The 15115-nt window shown below is 37.6% G+C and overlaps 1 protein-coding gene across 1 annotated transcript in view; it reads left to right on the forward strand.

The window, feature by feature from the left end:
* The window catches only part of Tacr3 (tachykinin receptor 3), a 95207-nt gene that overhangs the window by 75818 nt on the left and 4274 nt on the right, over window positions 1-15115 (forward strand). Inside the window, exon 4 of the mRNA XM_021158596.2 lies at window positions 14602-14798. Within this exon, the coding sequence (XP_021014255.1) occupies window positions 14602-14798 (197 nt within the window). The remainder of the gene's footprint in view (window positions 1-14601; window positions 14799-15115) is intronic.

Here is a 15115-nt window from a genome sequence, read left to right on the forward strand (position 1 = left end):
AACTTTATATGCCCCAGTACAGGGGAACCCCAGGGCCAAAAAGGGGGAGTGGGTGGGTAGGGGATTGGGAGGGTGGGTATGGGGGACTTTTAGGATAGCATTGAAAATGTAAACAAGGAAAATACCTAATAAAATAAATAAATAAATAAAAAAGAGTTGATTTGTGGACCAGAATGTGGTCTGTTTTAGAAAAGATTCCACTGACTGTTGAAAAGATTATATATTCTGTCCCTGTTGGATGGAACATCTGTAGACATCTGTTAGGTCTTTTTGATCTATAGTGTAACTTAAGTATGAAGTTTGTTGTCTTTTAGTTTAGAGACCTAACTAAAGATGAGTTTGGGATACTAACATCCTCTACTAGCTTTGTGCAGGTTTTATCTGACTTTTTAGTCACATTAGTATTTGTTGCGTAAAATTAGATGCCCCTCCCCTGGTCTACACAGAGATTCATGTCAGCCAGAACTGCATAGTGTGACCCTGTCTCAAAAACAAAAAGAAAATGGAAACTCCAAAATTTAATAGATATTTATAATTTTGCATCTTCTTGATGACTCTTTTATTAATCTTTAACAGCCTCCTTTTTCTTTCCTGCATAGTTTTGACTAGAACTCTGCTTTCCTGGTATCAGAATAACTATGTTGGCTACTTTTTGCCCCTTCATTTGGTAGATTAACATCATTTAGTAAAATGAATTATCTTATTTATTTACATTTCAAATGTTGTCCTCCTTCCCCATCTCCCCTCAGCAAACCCCATACTCCCTACCTGTTCCCCTTCACCTCTGAGAGGGTGCTCCCCCACCCACACACTCACTTCCACCTCAACCCTATAGCATCCTCCTTCACTGAGGCAACAAGCCTCCACAGGACCAAGGTTCTCCACTCCTACTGATGCCAAATAAGGCAGTCCCCTGATACATATGTAGCAGGAGCCATAGACAGACTCATATATACTCTTTGGTTGTTGGTTTAGTTTCTGGGATCTCTGAGTAGACCAGCTAGTCTTTTATTCTTCATATGAGGTTGCAATCCCCTTCAGTTCCTTCAGTCCTTCCCTTAATTCTTCCATTGGGGACCCCAGGCTAAGTCCAATGGTTGACTACTGTGAGTATCTGCATCTATCTTAGTCAGATGCTAGCAGGACCTCTCAGGATTCTAGGCTCCTGTATACAAGCATTTCTTTGCATCAGCAATAGTGTTTGATGTCTGCAGGTGGAATGAGTCCTATGGTGGGGTAGTCTCTGGATAGCCTTTCCTTTGGTTTACTGTCAATCTGTGGTTATATTTACTGGACAGGTATGCTGCTTAACAAAAACAGATAGCTAGGTCTTGTTTTCTAGCCCAGTCCATGAGTCTGTATTGGTGAGTTGAGACCATTTACCTTTAAAGTTATTACTGAAAAATGTTCATTTATTCCTGATAATTTTCTAATTGTTCTGTGATTGGCTGCTTTACTGGTCTTTATTAACACTCCCCTATGACTTGTATGCATTCCTTCTTTGCTCTGATTTATAAATATTCTCCTTTAGGGAAATCCATTCTTTCTTTTGCTTCTATGATAGAGCCTCTCCTCCTCTTTGTACAATATTCTTTTAAGTGTCTTCTGCAGTGCTGGATTCGCAGTCATGATCTATCTAACCTTGTGATCATCTTGACTATTACTCCATTGATTTTAAGAGGCAGATTTGCTGAATATTGCAATCTTGGGAGATTATTTGCTTCCAGGCCTTGAACTGTATTGTTTGAAGCTTTCCTGGCTTTTCGAGTTGCCGATAAGAGTTCTAATGTATTGTTGATGAGTCAGCCTTATCTTTTGCAGTTGTTAATATTGTTTCTTTGGTTTCTATTTTGGCACTTTAACTAGGTCATGCAGAGGTTCATCTCCAGACCTGTGTTTTGGAGATCCTAAATACCTTTCATGTTTAGGTATTCACTTTTTTCTTTAGTATTTGGACATTTTCTGTTATAATTTCATTAAATATATATACATATATATATTCATAAAGGAGATATATATCATATTTTCTATGACTTTTTAAGCTGAAATCCTTCTTATATTCTATGTAGTCCTAGGTTTGGTCTCTTGATCATACTCTAGAGTCTTAAGATATTGTGGTCATGGTCTTCTATTTCTAAGATACTACCAGGATGAGTTTCTATGGTGATTCTCTAAAGGGGGACAGGAACCAGGTGGTATACAGAGCAAAGAGACAAATTAGTACTGGATTTCATACAAGCCTAAATATAACTGAAACTATTGCTTGAGCTTAGACTGAAGAGTGAATCTTTTTATGCACTGAACAATACCTTCAGCAACACAACGGCATAAGCAGAAATTTTCTCAGGAAAATAGTAAGAGGGGAAATGTAGTAATAAATGCTTAAATACTGGAATGGAAAATCCTTACATAGACCACGAGATGAAAATATTGCTAACTCATTGTGAATTTATTAGAGAAAAACCTCAAAGGCAAAAAAACAGTGACTGGGCCTCTATTTTGTCTAATACCATGTAACAAGCTAGCGATCTCCATAAGTAAGACAGAACTTTGAAGCCCATCTGTAAAATCAACACTTGGGATGATAAACAAGGAGCAACAAGTGTCACACCAGCCTGGGATACAGAAGGACATGTTGCCCCAACAAAACAAAAGGATGGGAGACGCTGATCAAAATATGCTCAGCCACTCCTGGCAAAACACACTCTCAGTTCTCAGCAGAGAACTTTCTATTTGAAGTAGATAATGATTAACATATAGATGCACAACTGGCAAAAGCACAAAAACAAAGGACCACAGAACGCTCAGCCCTAAACGGAGCACACAATCCTTTCTGCCAAGACTCAGGGATTATTGAAGAAGACAGAGTGGAAAGAGTCTAAGAGCCAGAGGCAGTGGATGACTACAAAGAAACAATATTTCAGGAACACAGCAGGGTAGGTACACATGTGAACTCAGTGGTTGTGACAGAATGCCAGGTCCTGTACAAACCCAAGACCAAGTCCCAGCATGAAATCCAACCTAGATATTGAACTATTGACAATTGGTAGCCAATAGGTGGGAGAAGAGGAGACAGTTTTTTCTAAGAGAGTAACACCTAGCAAATTAGACATGTTCCACTAGAATGCCACATGTCCATGAATATTTAAATAGAGAAGTTTGTTACAGTTTTTAATGATACAGTATGTGGGGAGGAGGGATTGGATCTGGTAAGAGTTATAACAGGTGGGTGACATCATTAAAACACAATACATGAAATTCTCAAGGAACTAATAAAAATTTTTAAATATGGTTTATCTCCTGTTCCTATTATAAGACTATGCATTTATACTGGGTTGTGTATCTTACATATGTTGACTATATACACTATGAATAATGTATACTTATTACATGTTTGCATTTATTAGTCAGATTCATACCATCAAAAAGACAGCACTTATAAACTATATTTGACATTTAAAAATATTAAATAACTCAAACACAAGAATCTGTCATAATATTTATTATATTTGGGGTTTCATCTAAAATGTGTTATTGAATAGGTCTTATTCTGATCACTACAATACTGGTAAATAAATCTATGTCTGTGGCTTTAAAATCATGTAAGTTGCATTGCCTGTTTCCTATTTTAGTTCTTCTCTAACAACCAACATTGACAGAGGTGAATGCTTAAGTGTGAGCACTAAGAAGCCTCGGCATCGTCAAAAGGACTCACTTTTCATCCTGAGCTCAAGTGACAGATTCAATTTGATGTCTGAGTTGTATGAAAACCAAGACTAATCTATCTCCACTCAGAAAACAAGCCTTCTGTGCACTTGTCATTCCTTCTTCTATACAGGAATTAGTGTGGAAAACAGATCCTGTGGGGAAGACCATATCAAACCTAAAAGAGGTCAAATTGATAGGAATAGAATCCCTGCTCTTTTTTTGTACACTGCTAAAGAGGGTCTATAGGCAATTAAACCATCAATCTATATTTCACTAGGACCCTGCAAAACACATGTACCTTATCAAATCTTAAATTCAAATTCATAATAGGCATATAAGTATTTGCACACATATATGCATATATGTATATAAGTATACACACATACATATACATATCTTACTTAAAAATGTGTTGGACTTGAAAGAAAATGCATTCTGATAAATATTGTTTCTAAAGCTATTGTACAACAGTTTCCTCCTAGTTGACACATTTCTTCCACTGAGAGGGGAGGAAACTCTATGAGACACAGCACATAAACAAAAGGTCAAATGTCTAGAAGACCAGAAAGAGTCCTAATGGCCCCTGCCCCACATATACAAAGGAATAAATGCCTGCCTTGGGAAGCAACTGGTCAGCTTCAAACAAAGGTTGTGACTATGAGGAGAGAGTCCCTGATCCTGTGAACTGCTTACAAGATGTCAAGAAAGCTCCAGGCTTTGCAGCCAGCTTTTGTGAGTTTTCATCAAGATTAGGGTGGGTTTTTCATGGTGTATCTGATTTTGGGGCACCCCTGCTCTTGTAAGGAACTCCTCTCATATATTCCTGTTAGTAACCTCTAAAAAATACATTGGTTCTCCAACTTGGACATTGATACAATCACTATTAGGAGCTCTCAAAGTCTCCCTTTCAGGGATGAATAAGTGTGTGTGTGTGTATGTGTGTGGGGGAGTGGGGGTGGGTGTGTGTGTGTTTTGCATCTTCCCATGAAAATTTTGACACATAAAATCTGTGATGCCAGACAAGTTACTTGTTTCCAAAGTACAATGGCAGAAAGAACACATGGCAGATATTCCTCCTCTAAAGGGGAAACTCAGGAAAAGATCAGGGATGGGCCTCAAAACTCTTAGCATTTTGAAATATTTATTACATACATCAAGACCCCACTTTTCATAAACAAATTCTACAGTTTTTCTGAGTAACAGAATAATAGACTTGAAAATGCAAATAACAAGGTTCACCTTCTCAGAGTTTTGAGGGTTAGAAAGTTTGAGAACTAGTGGAACAAATTCTATTTTATTTAAATGATTGACCAAGGTGCTGTAGATCTGTGTTCTTTGGGCTGGTGGTGGCAAGGCAGCCCTGTTAACCTCTCAGCTGCCCTCCTTCCATTGTCTTGAAGGGAACCACACGCGTGCCTTCCCGGGTGTAAGTTCATCTCTGTCTCCATATCTAAGCTGACTGATTCTCTACTGGCAAAAACATTTCCCTATTTCCACTATTCACTGAGATACCACTTTAGGTCCTACGTCATCTCCTGTATCCACTTCAGCAAATGATGGTGTGGCCATGTGTCTATGTGGTCTCCAAAAAGCCCTTTCACACCTTTTGTCATATAGACAGACTGGTAATGGTTTATCCTTATCTATGTCCTGTTTTGTCAGAAACAGCAAGCAAACCTAGATCAGACCTTTAAACTGGTTAGAGTTCCCTTCTATTAATATCCAAGTTCCTCACTCACAAGCTCTGCTCTCCATATTATCTGTTTATATTCTTTACAGCAGACAAGAAGAATTATCTTTCATCCATTGTCCAGTAACACTGTTTGAATTTTATGCCAGAGTTCATCAGACACAGATGAAATATTTGTGTGAATATTCTGAATATTCTATCTTTCATTATACATGTATATCTCTGCAACTGTAAAAGCCTTTCCTAGAGTGCTGTTCCATTTATGAGCCCTCACTAAAGTTCCCTTTCATTGCTACTGTTTAATCAATGGTCTCTCAGATAAAATCCAGACTCTTGATTACATAGCCTAATTCTTTTACCCAGCACCAATCGCCTAGCTCTAAAGCCTCAGAGCATTTTTAAAATATTTATTACATTTATTAGCACCCCACTTTCCATGAACAAATTCGACATTTATTTTTTTCTGGGGCAACATAACACCAGACTGGAAGATGTAAATAACAAATTCCACATTTATTTTTTTTCTGGGGCAACATAATACCAGACTGGAAGATGTAAATAACAAGGGTCACCTTGTCATGACTCTGAAGGTCATGAGTGTAAGCACAAGAGCAGCACAGGGTGCTTTCTTCTGAAGGTGACCTACTTGCAGGCAGCTGACCATCTCCTCCCCATGCCTTCATGCCCGGTCCCATGATGGTGTCTGTGTCAAATCATTTCTTCTCAGAAAAACACATGTTGTGGTGGGGACCTGCCATCATGCTTTTTAGCCAAATCATATCTGCAAAAAACACATCTATCTAAATAGGATCACATTTGATGACTTGATATTCAGATTTCAAGATATAACATTTGGACAGGCTAGGACAAACCTCTGTATATTATCTGTAATTTACTGTCATAATTCCCTGAAATTAATCTATCTTTCCTTTGCTTTCGTGTATTTTTATAATGCCACACATCTCCTTACTATGGATACATCTTTTCAATTATTTTAATTCATATTACTAAAATATTACAATTGTCCCAAAGGCTATGTTTTCAATGAGAAAAAGAACATGACATTAACATTAATTGTGTCTAATAAAGTATAGACAATAAGTTGCTAGGGCATCACGTATACACAAACGTTTCATCTGACACATGAGCATAGATGCTGTCTCATTCACATCGGGTTCATTTAACTTCTTATAGGCAATATTCAAAACTAGTTGGATTTGGAATGGTGCCTGATTTCCTTGATGACCTTAATATCACTACCATAATATGCTCATAATACAGCTATCGCCTCACCTTTTCTGAACTCACTGACATGCAGAATTTTTCTAACTTGAAATGAAAATTTTAAGCACCATTTTTGAAACTGAAATGCCAAAACCTAGCTTAAAAAACTGGAGGAATAGTACTTTAAATTTAGATATTTTTCTTTTATGTTACTTTTGTAGTTCAAATAAGAAAGGTCTATATTTTTCAAAACAATGTTCAACTGAAGTTTCTAACACAGAGAACAAATAAAGGAATAGGCTGTAGTATACTGATTAGTTTCAGAAAGTTTATGCTCTGTAGAGATGCTATTCAAAAAGTCTTTCTTTCACACAGGATTGGCTGTTTAGATATTCAGAAAAAAATGCTATTGCACTAGAAAATAATACTTTGGTTTTTTTCTAATAGTCAGTAATGTTTTAGTTTCCTAGACTGACACTTTTTTGTGACCTTAGTCACAAAATCACCCATCCTGCTGTAATCGAATGTGAGAGATAAGAACAGCTGCAGGCATTGTCGTCTAACCTGTATGAGACACAGAAATGTAACCTTTCATTTTAACTTTGTTAGAGGTAGAAAAATGGGTACTTATCTAACTGACATATAGTCTGTGTTTCAGTTATGCATGTGTGGTTAAACTGGATTTTTAAGTACTAAGGACAGGCACTGGGCAGAATAGATTGATCAGCTGGTAAATGTTTTTGCCACCAAACCTAAGGACATGAAATGGATCCCTTATCCCCATACGGTGGAAGGAGAGAACCAGCTCTCAAAGATGTCCTCTGACTTCTATTTATGCCATGGTACACATGTACTCATACACGTACAAACACATAAAAATAGATGATAGATAGATAGATAGATAGATAGATAGATAGATAGATAGATCACAGAGAGATAGATGATAGATACATAGGTATATAGATACATAGATAGTTAACAGATATATAATTAAAGAAAGTAAGTAAAAACAGGTATCAGGGCCATTTAAGATCTATGTCACTTGTCTATGTATCTTTCCTGATGTTCCTAAAAGCCTGAAAGAATGAGAAGGGACGGTAAACCACACAAACTGCCTTGGAAGCATCCCTGTTCATCCTCCAAACCCTCTCATACGCTCCTCCTTGCTCTCTTTCAAATTATCGGACTCTTGTCCCACTAACTTTTGTTACATACATGTATTTATATGAGCATACATAAATATTTCTAAATACATAAATTTAATCTACCTAGTCTGTACTTCTTACTATTTTATGAGGAAGACAATTTATACATTTGTAATACTTCATATACCAAAATAATTTCTCCCTTCTAAAACAATAAAACTACTTTTGTATTTATATAAAAACAAGATCATGGGTGAGATGGCCCATCATATGAGTGCTTATTTCTAAGCCTGACTGCCTGAATTCTATCATGGAAACCACATGGTGGAAAGAGAAAACTAAATCCCATAAATTATCCTCTGACCTCCACATGCAGACACACACACACACACACAAGAGAAAGAGACACACAGAGAGAGAGAAAGATGTATTCACTTTATAAATAAATAAATGCTAAAAAGATACACACATGTACCTAGAGTCTTCAGAGTTCAGCAGCTTCAAAGTTTCAACAAGGTAATTATTTTATAGAAATAAATAAGGTAAAATACAAAAATTATTTCACTTTAGGACAATCTTTTATGGTCTTTTGGGGTTTGCCTAAGATCCACTTCTTATACACTTCAAATACACTTCTAGATCCTTTGCAAAGAGGCCTGAGGGAGTATGTGTAGATTTTAGTATCAGCTCCTCCCCTTATACTATGCCTGTGAAGTGGAAATTATTTCAAACCTCTGTTCCATCTCCACACACATTTCAGTTGTACCCATCTTTTTCGAGTCCTTTCCCCTGCAATGGCAGGAATCCACTTACAGACACACTGATAGCCTTAATGAATCTTCACTCAGTTTTACTGCAGAACTATTTTATTCTCTGGTGACTTGTTCCCCTCTGAGGGACTCCAGTAAGCTCCACATTCCAGTCTCAAGGGTGGTTTTCTGACTTTTTGTTTGTTTGTTTGCTCACAATGAAATATATTGCTTCATCCAAAGAGTATAATTTTAAACTGATTGTATATTCATTCTTTCTATTTACCTAAGTTTATTTCCCATAAAGAAGAAATAACAGTAAATAACTTGTTATATGTTGCTATATCAATTCAAAACTTAATGACTAAGTGACACAGGCCACTTAGATAACCTTGGGCACCATTTACCCACAAGTGTGCCCTTTAATATCTTCCCCGTTACATTCACTTTCATTCTCTTATTTTTAAAGTTTTAAGAACTCATTATGTTTAATTGCCATCTATGTGTCTAGAATACATCAGTAAAGGAGTCAAAATATAAAGAGCAAAACATAACAAATAAGATTTAAAATTGGGCACATTCTAAGTGGTTCTAGTTGGGCTAGAAAGACAGCAGGTCACATTACTAAATAAGAGTCTTGAAAAAGATTGACAGCTGTGCGAAGGCTTCAGGAAGACGAGAGCATTCGCCATGGAAACATCTAGAAGCAGAGTGTTTTGTTGGTGGAGTTTCAAAAGGAATGGTGCAGGGTAGAAGCTCACATCATTTGTTCAAGGAATAGTGGGATATTCTTATTCCCAACTTCATTCAATCCAGTATCCCTTCAGCATATAGCTAGATCTTGCATTCAGCTAATTATTGCAATATCAAGTCCATGTTCATAAATATTTTTATTTTATTGACAAATGTTCATATCATCACAGAACTGTGCATTTTACAAGGTTCTTGCATTCTTATTATTGTCATTATGCTCTAAGCATCCAGGTAATGCATTTGTCTTCTGTCATTATATTTCCCAGGATACTTTTCTGAATTCAAGAAATAGAACAAATATTTCCAGCTTGAATAAAAAACAAAGTTTTAAGAGCTTTACTATGAAGACCTCACTTCATCCCACAAATGACAGCAGTTAAATCTTCCATTCTTTAGTCTCCTAATGAACAACAGAAAGACCATAACCTGTTGCAATGTTTAATGCTGAATTAATTATTAATTAACTAATTAATTAATTAAAGTGTGATCCTTATTTGGGTTCTCTAAATACATGACTAAGAAACATGAGACCAACTGCAGAAATTTGATCTCCAGGTAAAATGAAATTTAAGGAGTAATGACAAAAAAAAATCAAACGACTTCACATGGTTGAGCCAATGACAACATTCTTTGAGCTATTGACCTGGATTTTCTGCTCTAATGGTCAATTTCCCACCAGGTCAGTACTGTAGTTTTTAGGCCCTAAGGGAAATTTTACCTTCCACATTGATCCATTTCAGGCTTTGTCTATTTCTAGAATAATGTCTCTCATGATTCTTAACCTTGCCAACTCACATCTAAATTCACAACTCACAGTCAAATGGCGAGTGGGGTTCATAAATAATGTATTTTTCTACATTGAAGACGCCTCATGGGCCACACATCAGGATCTTCCTTTGAGTTATGTTAATCTCACTGTGGTTAAGCCTCAAAATTGTTTTGTTGGATATATTTCATTCTGAATTCTAAATTCCCAAGGAAATACAGAGAGATTTATGCTGTCTGAGTAATGAGAAATATCAGATAATCATATCCATGATACACACAGTGCGAGGTACTTTTCTATCTCATAAACACATAAACATGATTTTACTTCATTCATAGACACATAAAACTTTCATTTCCTTTCATCCAGTTGTTGCTCACCATACATGCATTCTTCATCTGCTTATTTAGCTTCAAGTCCATTAGAGACAGATCTTCTCTTGGGTTCTCTCTGACTTTCACCAACAAAAAGACAGGAAGAGGAGAGTTAGATGCTGTCATTATCATGAGACTTTTCTTGGGGAGGAACAACAGATAGACTCCAGATAGAGGATCAAAGAAACTAGAGTAATGATTACACTGAAGTCCAACTTGTGAACCAGTGAGTTTATTTAGGTCACTTATAGGAGTGTGGATAAAATATTACTTACAAAAGAGACAAGTCTAAGGCAGCTACGTTACTGAAAAACTTGCCCCAAAAGAGTGGGGATGCCTCTCCCATGAACACTGTACCCCTAGTACTCTCTCTATGACTTGCAGGCACTCAGTGATTGGGGAGTACTTCTATAGCTTAGGAAGGATGCTCATGAATCTTAAAATGTTCATGCTCACTAGATGTGTGAAGTTTGTTTACTTCCTGAGTCCTTCAAAATCACCTGCTTCTTCCTGGAAGCCATGTTGTCACTTAGAGATTTTCAGGCCTCAAGGAGACTCACATCAAGACAGAATATTTCAACTAGGAAGCAATTGCTATGCAACACTTTATCCCTTCCTCCAGCTCTTTCTTTCTTCTCTCTCTTCTATGATGTTCCTGGAGCCTTGGAGGGGTGTTGTAGATAGCAATCTACTATCTTAACCAGCATGTGTACCTTACTGGGGATTGAACTCAGGGTCCTTTGCATGAACAGCATCATCATGGGTCAAGCATAGGCTCACTGGCTACTTTTTTCATTATTTCTCCAGCTACATGTTATCTCTTTGCATTTATATTATTAGAAGTACCAATTCTTTTCTAACTTATATTGGTTATTTTGTTTATTTACATTTCAAACTTACCCGCTTCCAGGTTTCCCCTCTGCAAACCCTCTATCCCAACCCCTTCCCCCTGCTTCTATGAGAGTGTTACACACATACACACATACACACACACACACTCCCACCTCACCACCCTAGCATTCCCCTATGCTGGGGCATCAAGCCTTCCGAGGACCAAGAACCTCCCCTCTCACTGATGCCAGACAAGGCCATCCTCTGTTACATATGAGGCTGGAGCCATGGGTTCCACCATGTGTATTCTTTGGTTGGTGGTTTAGTCACTGAGAGCTTTGGGGATTCTAGTTGGTTGATATGGTTGTTTTTCCTATGGGGTTGCAAGCCCCTTCAGCTCCTTCAGTCCTTCCCCTAACTCCTCCATTGGGTTCCCTGTGCTTAATCCAATGGTTGACTGCAAGCATCTTCAACTGTATTGGTAAGGCTCTGACAAAACCTCCAGAAGACAGCTATGTCAGGCTCCTGTCAACAAGCACTTCTTGGCATCAGCAATAGTGACTGGGTTTGGTAACTGTATATGGGATGAATCCCCAGGTGGGGCAGTCTCTGGATGGCCTTTCCTTCAGTCTCCGCTCCACTCTTTGTCTCTGTATTTCCTTTAGACAGGAGCAATTTTGAGTTAAAATTTTTGAGAACCTATTCTGGTGTGATGTTTTTATTCATAACATCTGTGTTCCAGACATCTACAGGGATGGATGCTGTCCTTTCAAACATTTCATCTGACTTAGCCATTGGCTCAATTATTTGAGGATGTTCAGTATCTTAAAATGCCACTGACCCCAAAACAGCCTGTGTGGCATTAATTACATGGTTTTCAAACGCCAGACCATCTTTCTATAAATATGGATGCCACCTTTGTAGGATTTGATTATGTGTCTCCCCAGAAAGAAGCTTCAGCAACCCTTAATTAGACAAGCTGTCTGCTCTGTGACAGAGGTGAAGCCAGGGATAGATTCTATCACTTGTGGCACTTTAAGTACTGTACAATGAGAATCTGTCCCCATCTATGACCAAAACCAAAACTATTTATTTAGGATGCTACTCCCAGCTACAGTCTTCTTAGATTCTGGAGTATCTTAACACAAAGGGACAGAGGAGTTATGAGGCACACAGATGTTTAACTTCTCCTACAAAGATCTTAGTGTGTTCAAAAGTATATAAATTGTGCTTTCTTTTCCTTGCAACCTGCTAACCTTACAGAATAAAAAGCCAATACTTCCACCTCATTGTAATCCAATCCTTTCTACATAATAGATCATTGCATAGGTGCTAAGCACACCTTCTTTTTCCTTCCTAATCCCCCTTAATATGAACAAGTTCCCTTTGGTCTGCCATAGTTGTCTCAAATGCATTTCTTAGTACACATACATGAGCCAGGAAACCTCACCAATATATCTTGTCACTTATATGTTACCTTCAGGGAGTATAATATTTGTTTCTTACCTTTGATTGTTTTCATGGCATCTCTGGGATCATGCAGTAGACTCCACTCATCAAGCTTGATTTCAAGCAAGCATGACATTGTATGCTGCAAAATGTAAGACAGCCCCACTTGGATTGTCCCTGAGGACTCTGCACCCAGGCTTTCCCTGTGGGTAAAAGGCCCAGCCTTGATTACATGTCTTATCACCCAAAGCAAGGCCCATGAAACTACCATCACAGCAAGAAGGCATCTTGTTCCTTTCATGCTGCATAGGGAAAGATAGCATTCCAGGATTTCTCCTGTGGGTTCCCCACCCTTGATAGATCAGCTTCAGTTCCATGTCTCAGCACTCATAGCAGAGGAACCATTCCTCCCCAACCCATCTTTGGTTCTGTTTGGTGCTGGTTTAAGCACCAAGAATGTTACATGGACATATCCTGGGCATGAGGCATGACACAAACTTCTATTCTCAGGATAGGGAACAAATGACCGATCAGAGTAATAATTACAGCAAACTACAAACTGATGAACCATTAGGTTTATTCATGTTACTGACAGTAGTATGGGTGAAGGAGCAAAGCAACTCATGGAAACTTCATCATCAAACACTGACCCCTGAAAGCTACGCCCTGGGAGCGAGCAGTCTGCGTGACTTGCAGGTCAGATCTCTTCTCCTCTGGCAACTGCTTAGTATTTCTATAATGAGAGTGAGGGAGGAACCCCAAGAGCTTTCAGTTTCCAACTTTCTGGGTTATGTGAGTTGTTATGTTTTGAGTCCCATGAGCCTCCCACTCTACTTCCTGGATGAAATACTTTCACTTAGATCTTCCTGAGCCCTAAAGGGAGTTCCTTCAGGATGAAATGTTTTAACTCCCAGGAAATCCCTACACTATAGCATCCTACTCAAATGGAATTTTATAGGATATTACATTTCAAAATTATAGGAAAAAAGGAAACTTAGAATCCTAGAAGATTCGATTTAAGATTATGTGGGAAGAACAGGGATTCTCCTTGCTCTGAAAGCAGCATCCATCTCAACCTCCTAGTAAAAGGTGCTAGCAACCCAATTATATAAGTCAATCACTTGTGCATAAATTGAAAGTTAATAAAATTTTCTTAGATTACTATATTAATGATCACTAATCTGTGAAAGTGTCTCTAATGTATAGAATCAAAATAATATCTATATAGTTGTCTAGTAAACATAATAATAACACAATTTAAATAGTCTATAGGTCTGAGAAGACTATGACAAATGATAAAAAACCAGCCCATCCCTGTTAGAATAATATACCTCCATAATGACTTGGTTTCCCTAAATATACTTTCACTATTACATGTTGCAGACTATCACAGCCTAACCCAGCTCCTGCCTCCTTCATGGGTTTTTGTAAACAGCTTCTTGAGATAATTTGTGTGTGCCCATGGTACAGAAAATTCAAACAGGCTATTATTGTTCATTCTGGGCAAATACTTTAGCACTGAACTACAACCCTAGCCTTACTTCAGATCAATTAAAATATACTTTTATATTTGTATTAATGTCACTTACTATTAGGTGGGGATGGAGTTGTGATATAACATACATTTTGATATTTAGTTTAGATAAGTATGTGTGTATACATATAAATATAGATATTATATAGATATACATATATATTTATGTATGTATTTAGTTAGCTAGCTAGCTAATTAGTTAGTTAGCTAGAGAGTATACATTTGTCTTTACTACTTACAGAGCTTCGGTTATTCATTAAATGTGCTATAATTTTATACATTTAGCTGTATTACTTAAAAAATAACTTGTAGAGGGACATTTAAACTAATCTAATGACATTTTAACTTGCTTACAGTAATTTTATCCTTTCTTTCCAGGTTGTAAAAATGATGATTATTGTGGTGGTGACATTTGCCATCTGCTGGCTACCCTACCATGTGTATTTCATTCTCACTGCGATCTACCAACAGTTAAACAGGTGGAAATACATCCAGCAGGTCTACCTGGCTAGCTTCTGGCTGGCCATGAGCTCAACCATGTACAACCCCATCATCTACTGCTGTTTGAACAAAAGGTAAAAGCAATACTGCTGGCTGGTGCATGGGTCTCTTAGCACCTCCACCTTCCCTGGAAGAATAGGGAGAGTGTGTAAGAACGCAGAGAGAAATCAGAGCATGCTCTTGTGAGCTTTTCTGACTTCACTAAATGCCCCACCTTAAAACCTAAGTTCTCAAAAGTGTCACTGAGCAGCAGCTCAAATTGCTAATTTGTGACCCTTTCATACAGTTCCTCATGTTGTGGTGACCTCTAACCATAAAATTATTTTGTCACTACTTCACAACTGTAATTCTGCTACTCTTATAAATTGTAATGTAAATGTCTGTGTTTCCT

This window comes from Mus caroli, chromosome 3 (assembly GCF_900094665.2).
Source record: "Mus caroli chromosome 3, CAROLI_EIJ_v1.1, whole genome shotgun sequence".
Classification (NCBI taxonomy): domain Eukaryota; kingdom Metazoa; phylum Chordata; class Mammalia; order Rodentia; family Muridae; genus Mus; species Mus caroli.